The sequence below is a fragment of the Amblyomma maculatum genome, chromosome 3, assembly GCF_055883805.1.
Source record: "Amblyomma maculatum isolate TAMU_Amacu chromosome 3, ASM5588380v1, whole genome shotgun sequence".
NCBI classification, from domain to species: Eukaryota; Metazoa; Arthropoda; class Arachnida; order Ixodida; family Ixodidae; genus Amblyomma; species Amblyomma maculatum.
The window spans coordinates 101,475,027-101,494,743 of record NC_139346.1 but is presented as its reverse complement, the minus strand read 5'-3'; the positions used below and the strand labels follow the sequence as shown (position 1 = coordinate 101,494,743).

At 47.6% G+C, this 19,717-nt stretch overlaps 1 protein-coding gene across 1 annotated transcript in view; it reads right to left on the bottom strand.

Annotated features, from left to right (window-relative positions):
- Window positions 1-19,717, bottom strand: part of LOC146195435 (putative sodium-dependent multivitamin transporter) — a 115,261-nt gene that overhangs the window by 59,084 nt on the left and 36,460 nt on the right. The window contains exons 4-5 of the mRNA XM_084596796.1: window positions 9,832-9,899; window positions 8,645-8,802 (exon numbers count right to left, since the gene is read on the bottom strand). Of these exons, the coding sequence (XP_084452922.1) occupies window positions 8,645-8,802; window positions 9,832-9,899 (226 nt within the window). The remainder of the gene's footprint in view (window positions 1-8,644; window positions 8,803-9,831; window positions 9,900-19,717) is intronic.

Sequence of the window (19,717 nt, the reverse complement as noted above, 5' to 3'; positions counted from 1 at the left end):
CGCCAGGGATCATCCGCCATTAATTCCAGCTTCTCGCACTCATCCTTCGATTGATACTCCAACCTCTCGCCCGATCAGACAGAAGCCGTACTGTGTGTCGCCGAGCGAACGAACAAGTTCAGGACACAATCCAATGTGGCGTATATCTAGAAATGTTCAAGTCCTTGGGCAGCTCCAGTTATCCTCGTTAAAAAATAGACAACACATAGCACTTCTGGGTGGACTATCGTCGGCTTAATGACGTAATTATAAAAGATGCGTATTCTCTTTCACGTATTGATGATACAATCGACTATCTTCACTCAGCGTCACACTTCTCCTCAGTAGACTTGAGGTCAAGTACTGGCATATACCGATAAACCCGAGCGACAAAAAAGACAGAATTTGTGACACTCGGCGGTCTTTATGAGTTACACCCGATGCCTTTTGGATTGTGCAATGCGCCTGCCACGTTGGAACGATTCATGGACACCATTCTGCGCGCACCCAAGTGTAAAATTTGTCGTTGTTATTTGGACGACATTGTTGTCTTCGGCAAGACCTTTCAGGAGCAGAATAGTCGTCTCGCCGTCGTTCTTGATTTCATTGAGAGAGCAGGCCTCGTCCTTAACTCTAAGATGTGCCACTTTGGTGGACGCTAGACAATTATCCTTGGTCACTTGCTTGGTACGGATAGTGCCGACTGGATCCCCAGAAGAGTGCGGCTGTAACGAGCTTTACAGCGTCAAAATATGTCAAGGTGCCTAAGTGGTTTTAGGAGCAAGTTCCCACTTTCGGCATTTTATGCCCAGAGTTGCTGACATCGCCTAACCTCTCACGTGTCTTTTGCACAAAGGTTTCCTGTTCATTTAGGTTGCTGACTGTGATTCTGCCTTCCGTCACCTCAAATTTCTTGTAACGCCGGGAACTATTCAATGCCACTTCTGCCCCTATCGAAGTTTACAGCGGAGCTAGTGGCGTGGGTGTTTTCACTGTGGTCATCTAGCACCATGGCCGCGATAAGTATGTGATAGCTTATGCTAGTCATTCGTTGAGCAAGGCGGAGCGTAACTATACCGTTACTGAACACGAGTTCCTCGCAGTCGTTATCGCGGTGTAACGACTTCGCTGCTACCGATATGGAAATGCTTGCACCGTCGTCACCGACCATAATTCACTCTGTTGGCTCGTAATTTAGGTGACCTTTACGACCTGCTTGCCCGATGGTCGTTGCGTTTGCAAGAGTATAACTTCACTGTGGCATACAAATGCGGCTCTCAACCCGCCGACGCTGTTTCTCACGCTTGCCGCTTTCATCAACTGGTAGTGGCAGTGACAACTCTGACGATTAACTGGCGCCTATTTCAGCAACGTTTCCTGATCCTCAGCTGTTACAGGTTGAACAACACAACGATATGACTTTGGCGCCGCTCTTCGCTGCCGCTCATGCTTCAAGATATACCCGTTTCTGCATTCGTGCAAGCCTACTACACAAGAATCTCAGCTCCGGAGGTGCGTGATTTCGTCTCGTTGTGCCGGAAAATCCCTGCATTCCCGCCCTCTAAATGATGCATGAAGGTGCCACGTCTGGCCACTTGGGTGTCGCCCGGACCCTTCACCGCGCACAGGAAAAGGTTTGCTGGCCGAAAATGTGTCTAATCATTCGCTATGTAGAAAGTTATGCCAAGTGCCAGCAGTACAAGCTTCCTATTTCCCGTCTGCCAGGACTGCTAAACCCTAACCGCACCCTTTGAGGAGGTGGGAATCGACCTTTTGGGTCCTTTTCCGCGGTTTTCGAGCGGTAACCAGTGGATAGCGGTCTGTGTTGACCATCTCACTTGATATTCAGAAACCACTGCAATTCCCTCAGCTACTATTTCCGCCCAGCAAACGAGTGCCTTGCTTTTAGCCTCCATGGATAAGTGGCTGCCACGACCTTTTTTTTTCTAAGATACCTAAGACATCAACGCAGCCTGATTCGTGGATATCATTAGGCTGATCAACAGTGAAATAAAGAGAAAATGACAGATCACTTATCAGCCCATATATCTTCAAAGGGCGCCAAATGACATTGATAGCACGAAAAGCAGAGGGGTATTTTCCTTATGTAAAGAGTGCTAAATAGTCATTAATTTCTACTTTCCAATGAATTTTATCTACATTCGTATTAGTATAAACTTCGATCTACCAAAAAAAAGAAATCCTGTATGATTTTCTTGAGGCCAGAAGCTAATGCCTCTTTTTTAGTAGGTACCTGGTAATGAACCCTCGATATCCTTATATTTGTTTGTTGACTGCTCAACATTATTGCAATCTGAATTTTCTGCCTATAATGAAAACTCCTCTCGCAGTAGATGCTTCGACGTCGTTGTTATTAGCCGCTTTCTTCCTGTCAACCGATTGTTTAAAACCCGCATTCTCTATAAACTGATATTTTGACTTGAACGTTACATGATTACGTTTTCTATTCCAACTAACGTTAGGTAAACAGTTTGGATGATGGAATTACGTCGCAAGAAAATGTGAGAATAAGTATGAAAAATGAACATATCGTTACGTGAAAGATTTACAGTCCCAAAGCTGCCCGCACAACTAACGTTGATGAGGGCACCAGTTTCACAACACCCAGCGTCGTCGTCTTCTCGGAGTCTGTTTCACTTCTTCATCCTCATCACGAACAGCGAATACAGCTAAGTAACGCTATGTTTGCAGTGCTCTTCAAAACGCACGGGTTTTGCTTGGGCAAGTTTGTGTTGCCACGGTTCAAAAACATTTTTTTGTCATTAGGAACCTTTAATGGTGCGCCTTAAGGGCAATATATGAAGAGTAAATTGATTTCATTACTTGCCTTCTAACATTAATTCTTACGTGAATAATTATTAGTAACATTTTAGGGAATATATTGTTATGATGAAATAGCAAAGGGGTGTTTATTTACAGTGATATGGCAGTGGGATAAGGTGAAGCCTACTAGCCCCAGGCACCAACGCTTTTTCCTCTTCTTCTCCCAGACCATCACACCCTTCGTCGTCGTCAGTGGCGTGACATTTCCCCCCTACTCAGCCTAAGCCCTATGGGCGTGTTCGTGAGTCGTGCGAGGCTGACACGGCTTCAAGCGGGCAACATGACATAGTTCGGTTTTGGCAGACCGACGACCCGATGCTGTCAGGCGGGTTATTGCATAAGTTAGGTCACTGATGCGTTTGACAACCACATATGGTCTGTCATAGTGGGCCAAGAGTTTTTGATGCAGGCCACGGCGCCGAATTGGGTGCCACAGGCAGACTAGATCGCCTACAGAGTACGTGACCCGCCGGTGACTGGCATCGTGTCGCACTTTAGAACGTTCTTGTTAGGCACCAGACCGTAATCGAGCGATTATCCGAGCTTCTTCGGCGAGACAGAGGGTCTCAGCCAGGCAGGGGTCTTCACGGCTTGTGAAGGGCAGGATAGTATCCAGGGGGTAGCGTGGCGGTCTGGTATAGAGAACGAAAAATGTACAGTACCCAGTTGTCTCATGCGTGGCGGTATTAAACGCATACGTGATGAAGGGTAGTATGGTGACCTAGTTCTTAGGCCCTGCGTCCACATACATGGCTAGCATGTTGATAAGTGTTCTGTTGACGCGCTCAGTCGAGCCATTTGTCTGGGGATGGTATGGCGTCGAGTGTCGGAAAGTTACGGAGCATAAACGCATGAGCTCTTCAATAACATCAGCAGTGAATTGTCGGCCCCGATCAGTGATGAAAATTCGTGGCGGCCCGTGTCGTAAGATGACTGAGTGCAGCAAGAAAAGCGACACCTGATGCGCCGTAGCAGATGTAAGAGCGGCGTTTTCACAGTAACGTGTTAGATAGTCCACGCAGATTACAATCCAGCGATTTCCATCACGGACTTGGAAACGGATCTACGAGGTCAATGCCTACTTGATCAAACGGAGCTGTCGGGGTCTTCACAGGGTGCAGAAAGCCAGATGGAGTTGCAGTTGGACGTTTGTGGCGTTGACATTGCTCGCAACTGGTAACGTATTGTTCAATCGTCGAGCGCATTCTGGGCCAGTAAAATTTTTCTTGAGCACGGTGGAGTGTTCGAACCGATCCCAAATGCCCAGAAGTTGGATCATCATGCATAACTAGCAATACGTCCGTGCACAGCGTCTTGGGAACTACGAGTAAGTATCGCTGGCCGACAGGCGAATAACTCTTTTTCCATAGGAGGCCATCACGCACACAAAAACGGCTTGTAGGTACGCTGGCTTCGGCGGCGGCAAAGAGAGGCTGCAGACTGCTATCATTTTGCTGTTCCGTTTTGAAAACACTCGTGTCGGGTAACGCTGGCTCGAGGGTCGATATATAATTGTCGAAATCGTCACTGTCAGGTCCAGTCGCGGCCATTGGCATCCTAGAAAGACAATCTGCGTCTGCATGACGCCTCCCGCTTTTGTACACCACGGCGAAGTCATATTCCTGTAACCGGAGGGCCCAGCATGCGAGGCGATCACATGGGTCTCGAAGGTTCCGCAGCCAACAGAGTGAATGATGGTCAGTTACGATAGTAAATGACCGTCCGTACAAATATGAACGGAACGCTGCACAGCGGAAACTACAGCCAGGCATTCCTGTTCGGTGACTGTGTAGTTTCGCTCCGGCTTGCTCAGGGTACGACTTGCGTACGCGATAACATGCTCTCGTTCATCGTGCCGTTGGACAAGGACTGCCCCGAGACCAATTCCACTAGCGTCCGTGTTAACTTTTGTCACTGCAGCAGGATCAAAGTGACGTAGGATGGGTTTCGATATTAAAAGAAACTTCAGCTGACGAAATGACGCGTCGCAGTCTGGTGTCTAGTCAAAAGTGGAGTTTTTGTTGAGAAGGCACGTCAGTGGGTAAGCAACGTCAGCAAAGCGGTGTATAAAGCACTAAAATACGAACACAACCATAGAAAACTGCGCAACTCCTTCATTGTCTGCGGGGCTTTAAAAGACTCAACAGCGGCAGTTTTCTGGGGATCCGGCATTACACCATCACCATTGACAAGGTGTCCTAGCACCAGCGCTTGGCGCTCTCCAAAGCGGCACTTTTTCGAGTTTAGAATAGGGCGGCGTAGTGCAGACAATTCAAGACGCGTACTAGACGGTCATTGTGTTCTTGGAAGGATTTCCTAAATATGACATCATCCAGATAGCAAAGACAAATGTCCCATTTTAAACCGCGCAAAACTGTGTCCATAAAGCGTTCAAATGTGGCTGGCGCATTACACAGCCCGAATGGCATAACATTTAACTCATAAAGGCCATCTGGTGTTACGAAGGCTGTTTTTTTTATTCGCAGGGTCCGTTGGAATTTGCCAGTAGCCAGATCTGAGATCAAGACAAGAAAAATAGGACGCACCAGAGAGGCAGTCGAGGGCATCGTCTATGCGAGGAAGAGGATAGACGTCCTTTTTCGTAACAGAATTTAGACGCCGATAATCGACGCAGAATCGCCACGAACCGTCTTTCTTGCGTACAAGAATAACAGGGGCAGCCCAGGGGCTAGATGACTCCTGTATCACCTTCTTTCGTAGCATGTCCTCCACTTGCTCATGAATGACTTTGCGCTCAGATGGGGACACGCGATATGGCTTTTGACGAATGGGACGAGTCGAACCAGTGTCGATAGTATGATGGGTCCGATGTGCAGGGCGAGAGGTGGGTCCATCTGTTTGAGAAAAGTCAAACATAGGCGAAAAGGGTAGAAGAATATCCACAAGAGTACGGCGTTGAGGTGAGCTGAGATCGGCGCTGATCATGCGGAAAATCGAAGTTTCATCAGTAGGCAGAGGTACAGTGGCACTCGTAGCATCTGTGACCAAAGCAACGATGTGGGGCGCATCGGGTTCACAGGAGGCAAGCTTCAATCCCGTTGGTGAAACTGCGGGCTCGGACGATGGATTGATTGTCCATAACGAGGCACTACCGTGATGCACGGAGATCATACAGTGAGGGATAATAACATTTTTCTTCAGGCATGCTGAGCGAACAGGGTGCACCACGGCCTGAAATGAAACCTGGTCAAGACGTGGAGCGGACACGGGGACGAACATGGCAGACAAAGGTGGAACTACTGTGTCTTCGGTAATACTAAAAACTGTTTCTTTATTGCGGCCACTTTCAAAAAGAGTCGGCAGATGCGAGCCGTCAAAGTGAACCTCTTGACTTTTCAAGAAGTCCATTCCTAAAATGATGTCATGCGTAGAGTGGGGTAAGACTACGAATTCGGCTTGAAAAATTGCACCACCCACAGACACTTGCTCACTACACACACCCAGTGGCCGCAACGCCTCTGCACTCACACCACAAAACGTTGAAGCACGGTCATATTCAAACATCACTTTGCGTCCCAACAAGCGCCTAAACTGATTACTCATCACAGACACAGTCGCACCCGTATCCACCAAAGCTAATGTATACACACCATCAATAAACACACGAATTTTGTTTTGAGCATTATAGTTGGAGGGATGTTGGCACACAGCACATTTGCAGCGGCCTCACCCCCATTGGTCGCGCTGGTTAGTTTTCCTGCTGAGGATGCTGAGGCGACATGGAGCGCCATCGTGGTGATGGAGAACGACTCGCACGGAAGGCGGGTGGTGGAGTAACACTTCTATCAGATGCAGGGGAGTGGTCGCGGATATTCTGGTTATGGATGTTGCGGTAATACCCACGCTGAGTATTTGATTGTTGAAAAACGGGATTGTATTGCCGATTGTTGGATACTGTTTGAAGCGCCGGACGGTTATAGCAAGGTGGGAACCTACTGCGGCAGTATCTGGCGATGTGACCTTCGACGCCGCAGCGGTAGCATATCGGCGGGGAAGGTAGAAAATGCTGTTGCGAATAAGAGCAGGGAACAGCTGGGTGCGTCGTAGGCCTGGCTGAATGCTGCTACTGCTCAGGAATCCTGGTAGATCAAATGGAACATCTATGTGCACTTGAGGCGACGACATACCTTGGGGCGTCAGGCACCGACGCATTCCGGTTGACGAAATGCATAGGAGGGTAGTCAATGGAAGCTGCAACTTTAGGAGCTTGTGGGAAAGGCTGAACGGTAATCGCTTGTGGTGGTGAAGCCGGCCGTCTAGATACCTTCTGGACAGAGACTTCAGCAGATTCGTGCAGGGGAAGTGGGTTGAGCCGCAGGAGTTCTTCCCGCCCGATTTGCCGGATCGTCGACGGAAGATCTAGTTGGGCGTGGTCATCAAGGCTGGCCACGGTAGGCACGTTGGCCAGCCGCCCAAATTTTGGCACAATACGACGCGTTGTCAGAGCTTGAAAAGCACGGATGTGTTTAATGACATCGGAGACGGTTTCAAGGCTGTCTTTGGCGATTAAAAAGTTGTACACGTCAGCCGCGATACCCTTCAAAATGTGGCCGACTCTGTCTTCTTCGGGCATGTTGGAATTGACACATCTGCACAATCTGAGGATCTCTTCTGTATAAGAGGTACAAGTTTCATCCGGCAATTGAGCTCTTTGGGCAAGGGTCTGCTCAGCCCGCTTTTTGCTCGGTACAGAGTCATCAAAACGCTGTTTGATCTCGGTGGCAAACCATTCCCAAGTTGTCAAATTGTCCTCGTTATTCTCGAACCATGTCATAGCCGTGTGAGTTAGAAAGAAGACGACATTTGTGAGCATGGTGATAGGGTCCCACCGGTTGTACCGACTAACTCTTTCATAATGAAGTAGCCACTTCTCAACGTCCTCACCTTCCTCTCCTGCAAACGGTCGTAGTTCCCGGTAAGGCTGGCAGGGAATAGAGCTGGAGGGGCAGGCCAGCCTGGCTTGCAGCGTCGCGGCTGGCACGGTTAGAATCGGTGTGGTCCATGATGGTTGGAAGCGGTGGTAGTCCAGCAAGGCGGCGACATCGTCGAAAGTCCAGTTGTTCTTGCTGCACCGTACTTAGGGATCGAACGGAGCACCTTCCACCAAGTTGTTACGAAGAAATAGCAAAGGGGTGTTTATTTACAGTGATATGGCAGTGGGATAAGGTGAAGCCTACTAGCCCCAGGCACCAACGCTTTTTCCTCTTCTTCTCCCAGACCATCACACCCTTCGTCGATGGCGTGACAATATTTTCAATACAAATACTTTGTTTTCTTTCTCTGCACTCTCCGCCGCTGTTCAGCATTTAGGGCTCCGCACTACTTAGCCCGAGCACGCAAGTTCATTCTCATTTCTAGCGGTCGCCTTTCTATGAAGTCAAAACCTAGGTAACCTTCCGCATTGTAATAACAGTGCACAAAAAACACCACCGCTGGACAAAATTACGACTACTGCGTCCCCCATAGCTGATGCCGATTTGGGAGGTTAAATTCCGTATATTATACCATGCGACACCACACAATACCATGTTATACCATCTCATTCAATACCGTAACCGCACATCATAACAAAACATACTATGACATACCTTCTCTTCTAGACCTTCGGAGGTTAGAATGTCTCAGTGTAAGCAATTTCTTCGAAGAAAGTGCATAGAATATATCGTTTTGCATTAAAACGTGCGATATATGAAGAATATGGCAAGAGGCCCAAAGTTATCTGTATATTAGAGCCGTAAATTTTTAGGTTTTAAAGCTTACAGAGCAAAAAGCAATATATATTTTAATTTCAAGTACTTACCCGAGAAAATACTGGCTTGCGTTAAAGTCAGTTATCGCCCTAAGGGGAGGCGTCACACGACTTGAGTCGTAAAGAACCTTCCCAAAAATTGTGATGGGCGAAGCCAGCATCACGACTGCTTGGAAGCAGTCCGCCCACACCACACTGCGGAGTCCTCCCTATAAAAAAAAAGGAAACAATATATGAATGACATCGCAGGTATTAAGCCTTTGGCTATACCAAAATAAATTACTGCTAGAACAGCGCACATATATATGTCGCAAATTGTTTTGTCATATGGGCTACAAGCTATTGTTAATGCCCGAGAAGCCAATGAGTGGGCGGTATTATTAGGAACGTGCTTTCAAAGGGCTTTCCAGAAAATCCAGTTTTGTTTAACACAGATATTTTTTTTGCACTCACCGCAATAAACTGCAACATCTTCAAGAAATTACAGAACTGACAGGATGTCTGCAGTGATCCGCCACTCTTGCCACGAATAGGAAGATAAACTTTCAAAGTAAATCTTGGCCTCTGCAGGTAATCTTATCTGCTCTTTTGAAACAATCATCACCCTACAATTGCTCTCGTCTCGAGCTGAAGTGTGATTTCTTGGTGATTTAGTACCACAGCCGCTGTCACTGGGCTCAACATAAAATTATCAAAACCACTTTCTTAAATCATTACGAAGCGTTGATATAAAATGTAATATTCGTTGTGTTGTCTCAACCGCCCACCGAAAGTCAAGGTCAAAGAATGTCCAGTGATCTCGAAGTGACGAACAAACGACACCCCTACGTCTCCTGCGTACTGTACATTTATACCGTATGGTTGACTATGGATTATTCAAAATGTAAGAAAAATAGTTAAGCCGCGTCCATATAACCTTATATCAACCGTATTTAAGACTGGCAATTTGTAGGTAGTGAGATGAAACAGTATGAATTTTAATGACTTCATGCGCAACCCTGAAAAACTTCATATTTAAATGCAGTTCAGGTGAGTGTGTTCGCAAGCTCTACAGCGGCGGTGAGGCAGTAAAATATTCTCTAAGAAAATATTAGTTATTCCCTGAGTAGTACTCCAGAAAGGAAGCTCGTGAAACGTTCCTAAATATATCATCCTATAATTCAAGACACATGCTTTTTTTTGGCGGGAGGTGAAATATTATTTGTTGGAATATGTTTGGCACAGGGGGAAAAACTTACCAGAGCCGTGTAGATTGTGCCAGCCAGGCCAATTACAATGCTTGTGTACACCAGTGGCAGAGAAAGCACTGGAAATATATTGAAAGGGACAAACTATTATATCAGTTAACGAAAGCAATGTTTCAAATGCATAAGAATCTAATTCGTCCGGTTATCACATGCAGAATTTGTGAAATGACGTGCACACGAACGGCTGAAGGAGGAAACAAATTTAGAGAAAAGAGTGAATAGACCTGGATATATCTATAATGCTTTCTTCGTACCACCTGTATGAATTCTTTACTTCAAAGTATATGAGGTGAGTTGGAGTGAATAAGACGGGTTCATCATCATCATCATTAGCCTGACTATACCCACTGCAGGGCGAAGGCCTCTCCCATATTTCGCCAATTAACCCGGTTCTGTGCTAGCTGCATTATAATGTTTATAATGCAGTATTTGCCGCTGATGTGAGACCGTTGCTATGTTTATTCTCCTGCAATAAAAATATTTTTGATTATTTAGAAGTGTTTCATCAATATTTATATAAGCGAACTTTGGAGCGTGTATTTTTTTGTACAAAAAGTCCGATACAAGGCTCAAGGTTTCAAGTTTTTGTAGTATCCTCCCTCCATTGATTCCAAGCAGAAATATTGTCAGCGACTGAGCGCTGACAAATCTAGTCCGTGTTTTTAATATCCCTTCAAAGATTTGTGAGAAAATCTGTGCTGGTCTGTTATTTTTGGTACATGCACGTAATAAAATTACTATGTCAAGAGGTAATCAAGAGCAAATTTATGAGAAAGAGTGACAGTGAGAGTGCGCCACTTGTCAACTGTTCTGCACCGCAGTGTATCCCAACTGAGGTTTTCAGAGATTGGTGTTATGTTGCCTTTACTTGTAGTGGTTTTTTTCTTTCATTTTCATTTTAGTTGCTTCAGCAGATATTTTACTGAATGTGAAAGTGAACTTTGGACAACAGCAAGTAAGCTACGCGACTAAAGCCAACACGCGATAGCGCTGAGGAGACTCTCAGGATTCGTATGCTGATGTTCACTAAACTGTCGGAGACATAAATGTTTCGTATAATCATCGAAGGTTGTTTGAGGCAGGGGAGAATGTTTTGCCTCAGTTTGGCCCTTCCCACCGGCAACCTAATGTACGGCGACCGGGAAACCCTACTCCAGTTAAATTTAATCGTCGTTTCTAAGTGCCGGCATGATTTTTGTTAAGGGTCCCTGTATCCTAGCACTGTATCCTATCCGGATGCCTAAAGTGGGTAGAAGGAGGCCGAACAGAATTTTGCGGCCAAAAATGGTCTGTGCCAAGTGACCTCTTTGGTATCCCTATATGGCGCCTCCCCGCTTACACCGGCGCCAACGGCGATGCGACACAAGCCAAGAACGGGTGCCTAAAAACAGCGCCCAAAATATTTTCGCATGAGTAGAGTGCGCACAAAATATGCCTGCCTTATATGATCCTTGATTCATTAATACATGCCGCTTCCCTTTTACAGCGACACATTAAAGGGCAAACGCGGCGATGTTCCGACCATGCTGACTTAAAGATTGATTTATATTTCTGAAGGCCATAGTACGGGATTTCGTTTTGTTCAGTAATCTATAAGTAATTTAAAATTAACATAAAAACTTGAATCAAAATTGAGGCTGCCGCACGAAGCTTTGATAGCATTGTTTGAGTAACATCATATGATGGCGGTACAGGCGTGCATTCAGCCACACGCGCGCGCTGCCGTCCTTTCGGGGTGTGCGAGTGTATATTGCTGTCACGGCACCATGTGGAGAACACAACATTCGTACTATTTCAGGTCGGTGAGTCGTCCTCGATGTCATCAGCAGGGACAGAGAGAACTCTTCATTAAGTTTCAATTGACAAACAAGATCAAACAAGATTGAAAATAAAAAGCAGTAATCAGCGTGCATGGCCAATGAGTGCAGAAGGAGTGAGCCACCTTGCATGCAGCTAAAATTACTGCTTTAAGAAGCATTCGCTACATTTTTTTAAAATCATTTACGCACACACACTGACGCAAGTGGCCGGGATGGGAGACCCATCGTTACTGGCAGTCGAAATTTTCATTCTTACCTCTATACCGGCCCAAAGGCTGCCTGGGCATGCAAGTGAGATTTTTCCACAGCCAAATTACCCTTGTTGCATGGTAATTTCAATGCAGTTTCAAGCAAATGGTATTTATTTGGTTTAATGTATTTTTTATATGCGCCAATACACGACCAAAAAAGAATGCTTTTATGTGAAAGTAGTGAGAATTGCGATAGCCAAATATGAGAACCTACGCATATTTCCTTCAATATATGTTGTGGAAATCATTGCGCTGTGAACGAAAGCAGCCTTTATATTCATATTTATGTCTGCATGTGTTGTAACCAACCTGTTGATCACGACTAAAGAAGTTGAGCGGCTGTGTCGGCATTTGTTTACGGAGGAATATGCGCGTAAGCTGCGCGTCCACTTCCTGGGGCGAAAAGCGTAATGTCTCACCAAATACACTTTGCGCACTAAAGCACTTTCAAGAGCAACGTGTATAATTTGTGTCCTCCGAGGGTCCCTAGACCCAAACATTTAGTATCCCCCGACTACGCGTCCCGTCTTCGCAGAATGGTTTGCTCAGCGTATTGTTAGCGGCACGTCAAAAAATACCCGAGCCCGGCCACATTAATAAAGTAGACAACATATTTGTAATGGTTTCCACCGAGGATGCTGCCAGCGTACGCAATGGTGCTACCCGCGAGAGCTGCAAAAGATGGCTCTCTGGCAGTGCACTACTCCCTAGTCGTCACTACGCCTAACCGCGTTTTCACATCAAAGCCTCAGCGGACGGTGGTTTGGAATTGATTAGCTCTCTATAGCGTTCTATTCTTGAAACTGCTTTACTGTCAGCACAATTGTCTCACATGAAAAAGAGATATAATTTTGGCGATAAGTCAGCAGGGGGAGCTAGTGTACAACATCGGATGAGCTGCGGAGCATTAGCAGCTGTATGGGGCTGCGAGTGAAAATTTCAGTGTATCGCAGTTATCACTCATACGAAAAGCTCGTTGTAGATAAGTGATGAAGGGTGAGTGTTATAGTTGACATTCATTTATCCAATCGCATATCGATAAAAGATCAACAGATTTTGGCAGGCTTTCCTGAAGGCAGCACAAAGGACCCACCCTGTCGGCACAGACTGAGTGCGGCGCCGAAGCCAGGCGCAAATATCTTATGTGGTGTGCTAAGATCATCTGCACAGCTTCGGATTTAATCCATTGCTTGGCACTCGCGAGGCCTAACTCCCTGATCAGAAGCATCCTGTGTTGGTAGCAGTTTCGCGTGGAATGTTCTGAGCCCACATGCGTTCTCAGATCTGGCGACGCAGCTTGGGCGATGGGATCCCAAGATTCATTTTGCCGCGAAGCACGTTTTTCTTAGGAAATCGGTGGTAAATAACTATGTTGTTTTTCGCTCTGTAATTCGTGCATCGAGCAACACAGCGCTAGTTAGAACCCATTGCTGCAAGTGATGCATTAAAGGGCCTCTGAGGTGCTACTTGCTCAATGTTCTTGTTCAGGAAATCCATAGAGACGGTACCCTATGAATACTGGAGTCTAACTTGGAAGCGTTGCGAGGAGCCTCAAATTCGCACATAATTTTAAGCGGTGCTTTTGGCGACTGCTCACGACCTTTTGGAGCAACACATCGCCACAAGGACCGCTCACTAAGCTTACATGTGACTTCACCTCGGTTTTCTCCCACTTGTCGCGGGCAGGAGGTGATTTGTCGCGACTTGTTTACTTCATTTATTCTTTCGCGTAGGATTTGGCTGAGATGAGAAGGGAGAGGGTTAGCATTATTTCAAGTCACCCATATCTTCAACTCCTAATAAAGGTAGTTTATAAAAATTTGCATTGCAGTAACGATTGATGGGATACCTATTTCTCGTGTGCGTTTTCAAGTTTTCGTAAATAGCTTTTCATGGGTTGTTTACCGCCAGCTGAAACTACACAATGATGCATTATTACACGATCATTGTCATTTTCAACAAGAAGTCGACGGTACCTGTGGTGTACCAGGCTGTTTAAGCAGCGCTGCCGGCCAAGGCCATCGGCAGGTGTATTTTGTTTTATTTATTTATTTATTTATACAGGTTCATACTAGGCCTATCAGGGTATTAGTGTAAGGCAAAGATATAAAATGGGCAATGTAGAGCTGTGGCGCTATATATATATATAAATATATATATTTATATATATATATATATATATATATATATATATATATATATATATATATATATATATATATATATATATATATATATATATATATATATATATATATATATTATATATATATATATATATATATATATATATTATATATATATATATATATATATATATATATATATATATATATATATATATATATATATATATTACTTACCACAAGGCCACCGAAGCGCTTGCTCTTATTGCTCTTACCACATATATTGCTTACCACATATTGCTCTTACCACAAGGCCACCGCTTCGGTGGCCTTGTGGTAAGAGCATCCGCCTCGCATTCGGGAGGTACCGGGTTCGATCCCTGGTGCCGCCGGTTACCCACCGGTTTTTAAATGGGTACAAGCTTTCCCCCGGCCTGGTGCTCGGCTCTTCTGGGGTGAAATGCTTGGGAAAAGGTGTCACGGCCTAAATAGTTGCGCCGATGTGGCAGTGATTCGTTTCGCCATCGGACAACAATAAGTCCGCCTCTCGCGGCAAAAGCCCATTATGTGGCCATTTTTTTTTATTTTTTTTTTCTTGAACCAACATGTTTGGTTCATGGCCCCTTTTCCCAAGCATTTCACCCCAGAAGAGCCGAGCACCAGGCCGGGGGAAATCTTGTACCCATTGGAAACCGGTGGGTACCCGGCGGTACTGGGGATCGAACCCCGTACCTCCCGAATGCGAGGCGGATGCTCTTTTTTTTTTTTTTTTAGCACGGCCTTTGCAGGCCATGGTTGTTCGAAACTAAGCCCCCGAGGGGGCACAGCAGGGTTAGCAGAGCCTCTTCCAAACGCACACCCCTAAAAGAGCCGGGCGCCGGGCCGGGGGACGCTTGTACCCAATTTTACCGGTGGGTGTCCGGCGGCGGGTTTCGAACTGACCACCTCCCGCAGCCGAGACGGGCGCCCAAACCACTCGGCCATATATATACATATATATATATATATATATATATATATATATATATATATATATATATATATATATATATATATATATATATATATATATATATATATATATATATATATATATATATATATATATATATATATATATATATATATATATATATATATGTACCCGCCGGGGTGGCGCAGTGGTTACGGCGCTCGACTACTGTTCGCAAGGACGCGGGATCGAATCCCGGCCTCGGCGGCCGCTTTTCGATGGCGGCGAAAAGCAAGGCGTCCGTGTGCTGTGCGATGTCAGTGCACGTTAAAGAACCCCAGGTGGTCGAAATTTCCGGAATCCTCTACTACGGCGTCTCTCATAGCCTGAGTTGCTTTGGGACGTTAAACCCCACAAACCAAATCAAACCATAAATATATATATATATATATATATATGTGTGTGTGTGTGTGTGTGTGTGCGTGTGTGTAGAATACAAACACAATGCGACAGAAGTAATGCAACACTTCAATGGCAGCGACATGAGGAACAGTACACACTATGCAAAATAGACAAATTAAGAAAGACTGCATTAGTTTTGTTAAAAACTTTTTAAAAGAAACAATTCAAACTGTCAACTGTGTCCACAGATAAATATTTGACTATTTATTAATGAAAACAATTAAGACTGAGAGACTGAGTGACAATGGCATCTGGCAAACTCTGCCGATAGTGTATTCTTCGGGGAAAAAAAGAAAATTTAGAAACATTTACTTTGCAGCTATACTCGCGTATTTTCAAGCAGTTGTCGATGCGGGCGCACACATAAGTGGGTTTCTTTACGTACGCTTCACTGATAACTACGGTTTTAATTTTAGAATATTAAAAAGTAATGATATTCGTAAAAACGTACATCTGGCAGAAAGCAAAGACCACCCTAAACGCTTCCCAATATCGGCAGACCGGTTCGTGAAACGATAGTTTTCCACCGAGAATCGAGCTGGGCTCTTCTGTATTCGCTCAGCTATATCCATTCTCTTTTTGTTGCCAGGTGCCATGCCACACACGCGTATTTCAGGATTGAGCGAATATTTTCCATGCACAATGTTTGTTTTAGCTCTGGTGGAGCATGTCTGCAGTTACATCTTAAGCAATTCAAGACTCTTCTGGTTTTTGGCGTTAAGGACTGTGGGGCCCCACAGCCCCTTTTAACGTTTCAAACCGCGCGCGCTTTTTCTGTTTGTATTGGTGTCCGCCCGGGCAGCGCGAGTACGCATGAGCGAGCTGCCTGGAGGGGGGGCAGCGCGAGACAGAGGGTGGATAAGCGCGTCGGAAGCATGGCTCGGGGCTTTTTCGCCGGGCGGCCGGCCAGAGCAGGGCGGCATGGCATCGTCCCAAGCCGGCGGGATGTACACGGACGACGGAGCGGAGTCCTGCGAGGGGAAGACGGAAGCGGCGCCTGCAAGGAAGCCTTAGGAGTGCTAGCGTGAGTGCTGCGTACAAACGCATTGCGAGTAGCAATGCGCTTGTACCATCATCAACGCTTTGGCCCTATTACTCGCCCTATCCGCGCCGCAGTGTGCTTTGTGTTGTCGCGGTGAAGCCCTTACCCATGTTCCGTTTTATTCTGCATATACCATTGTCGCGCACTTCGACGGCATGTTTCCAGCTCAGTTTTGACCAATGCTGTTTCTTTTCTATTTTATACTTTTCTGTTGCTCCGGAATAAACCGGTGTTTTTAAGAAAGACTCCGTTTTTCACTCGTCCGGCGAGACCATCGCTCGCGGACCCGTATTCTAGAAGGCGGAGCCTTCATTTGGCTCCCAACGTGATTTCTGCTCGAGCTTTGGCTTGCCCCGCGAGTGTAGCAATTTGAGGTTCATGCAGCTTCGTGGGTAGCCATGTCGGACTTACCGGGTGCAAGCGCCCAGTTAACGGAGACAGTTCGGCCTCCCACACAGGCGGGTTCCGGGCATGAGCAATCAAAAGACAGGAAAAGCGAACAGTCGGACATTTGCAGCGGAATTCTTGGCCTCCTGTTCGAGCTACTTGAATCAAAGGCACATTTCAGAGAAATGGTAGGAAGCGAGGCAGATTCGTTAACGCCCACTCCCTTGTATCGCGATAATCAGCTGCGGCTGAATTCGGCCGTGCCAAGGTTTGAAGGATACGCCGACAAGAAATCTGTTTGCGATTTTCTTTATGAAATCGACGATTATCAGATGGCAATGGCAAATTCGGGCAGCGCTCTGGTGACGGGTGTGCTTCCCGTAGCTTTGGTAGGTTCTGCAGCAACCTGGAGGCGTAGACAACGGCCGTTCACAACGAAGCAGGATTTTATAGACCGTTTTCGAGAAGAGTTTTTGCCGCCTGACTATGACATCCGTATGAAAGACGAGCTTTGCACCAGGACGCAAGGCGAAAAAGAGGGTTTCCTAGAGGTTTTGCGAAGTTTTCAAGAGCTGCATGAGCGGGCAATTCCTGCAGTTCCGGAACCAGAGAGGGTGGCTCATGTTATACATCGGTGCCATCCAAGGTACCAGCCATATCTTCAGCGTCGCCAGTTCCAGGACTTCGATGACATGGCTAGAGAAGCATCCTGCATCGAGGCATCTTTCCTGGCGGAACTCCAGTATAAACCACCTCCCCTGCAGAGACTTGCCTTGAGCCGTCCTGTGCGTGGCCTGGATCATCGGCAGCACGCAGCCTGGAGACGCCAGGCTGCCGTTCGAGGGCTAGCGACTGGCACGGAGTCGCAAGCCCTGATGCGTCTACTCAGGTGACGAGCCGATTTCATGGGGCGACAGGTCAGACGGGGTCCCGTGTCTTTTTGCCATACGCAGGCGCCGGGACCCCTTGTGTGGCAGCAGTTGGGACACCCCACGTCGGAGAGCGCAAATCCCGGACATCACATGCAGCGGCTGCCGGCTGTCATTCACCTACGGGTGCAGCGCGATTGTCGCCACCGGGCGCAGCGTGGGTGCCGCCACCGGGCGCAGCGTGGGTGTCGCCACCGGGCGCAGCGTGGGTGTCGCCACCGGCGCAGCGTGGACGTCACCTATGGGTGCAGCGTGGGTGTCGTCACCGGGCGCAGCGTGGGTGTCGCCACTGGGCCAGCGTGGACGTCGCCTATGGGTGCATCGTGGGTGTCGCCACCGGGCGCAGCGTGGACGTCACCTATGGATGCAGCGTGGGTGTCGCCACCGGGCGCAGCGTGGACGTCACCTATGGGCGCAGCGTGGGCGTCGCTACCGGGCGCAGCGTGGGTGTCGCTACCGGGCGCAGCGTAGGTGTCGCTACCGGGCGCAGCGTGGGTGTCGCTACCGGGCGCAGCGTGGGTGTCGCCACCGGGCGCAGCGTGGGTTTCGCCACCGGGCGCAGCGTGGGTGTCGCCACCGGGCGCAGCGTGGGTATCGCCACCGGGCGCAGCGTGGGTGTCGCCACCGGGCGCAGCGTCGACGTCGCCACCGGGCGCAGCATGGACGTCACTTACGGGTGCAGCGTGGACGTCACTTACGGGTGCAGCGTGGACGTCACTTACGGGTGCAGCGTGGACGTCACTTACGGGTGCAGCGTGGACGTCACCGCGGGGTGCAGCGTGGGATTCACCTTCGGGTGCAACGGTGTCGCCATCAGGGGAGAAGTGGGTGGCGCTCCCGGGCACAACTTGTCCTACGACTCGCAGATTCAAGACAACGCAGGAGAGGGTATTTGGTCATCACACCATCCAGCGGCCAGGCCGCACAGACGTGTCCAACCACCGGGAGAGCTGATCCAGTCGCTACCTTTCCGGCATGAACGGACCCATGGGCCTTCGACCCAGGTGCCATTGATGCAGGTGCCATCATCACCCCCTGCTGTGCATAAGGCAGACCCCGAGAAATCCTACAATCACTCGGTGAGTGCAGTCCCGTCAACTTCTTTTGAGGAAAGCCAACCAGACAAGACTCCGCTGGTCTTGGTCAAAATGCCGGACTGGAACTTCCAGCCCTTTTAGACACAGGGTCTATGGTGTCAGTCTTCGGCGATCAGGTGAATAATTCCTGTGAGACAAAACGTGTCCGGTTGTGGAGTGTAAACACTAACCTTCGTATGGCGTCGACTCATATAGTACCCGCAACCTCAGCAGCCCGCCTAACAGTTACTATAAATGGTCGAAAGATTAGACAGCGTTTCTTACACCTCCCCGGACTATCCTGGCCAGTCATACTAGGCCGTAACTTCATAGTGAAGGCAGGAATCGTGATGAATCTCAGTAAGGGAACCTACCGGTACGGCACCGGTACAGAAGCATTTCAGTTCAAGACCAAGGCTGCTGAGCCACAGTCACAGTTGCTTGCCACGAACGGCCATTCGGCTAATATCACAGGAAGTGGTATTATAACCGTTTTGAATTCCTTCACGGGGTCACCAGCGGAAAAAAGCAGAATCGAGACAATGCTCAGGTCCTTTGCAGCAATGTTCATGGAGGCTCCGGGGAAGGCCAACGTACTAACCCACAGGATCGACACCGGCGATGCTCGTCCTATCCGATTCAATCCAAGGCCCTTGAGTGTCCACAAGCGAGCGCTGCTGGATGGGGCCCTCGACGAAATGGTGGCTACCGGTGCGGTGAGACTATCAAAAAGCCCCTGCGCGCTTCCTGTTGTTCTCGCGCCTAAGAAGGATGGAACAGTACGGTTGTGTGTCGATTATCGACGTCTGAATGCTGTGACAGTGCGAGACTC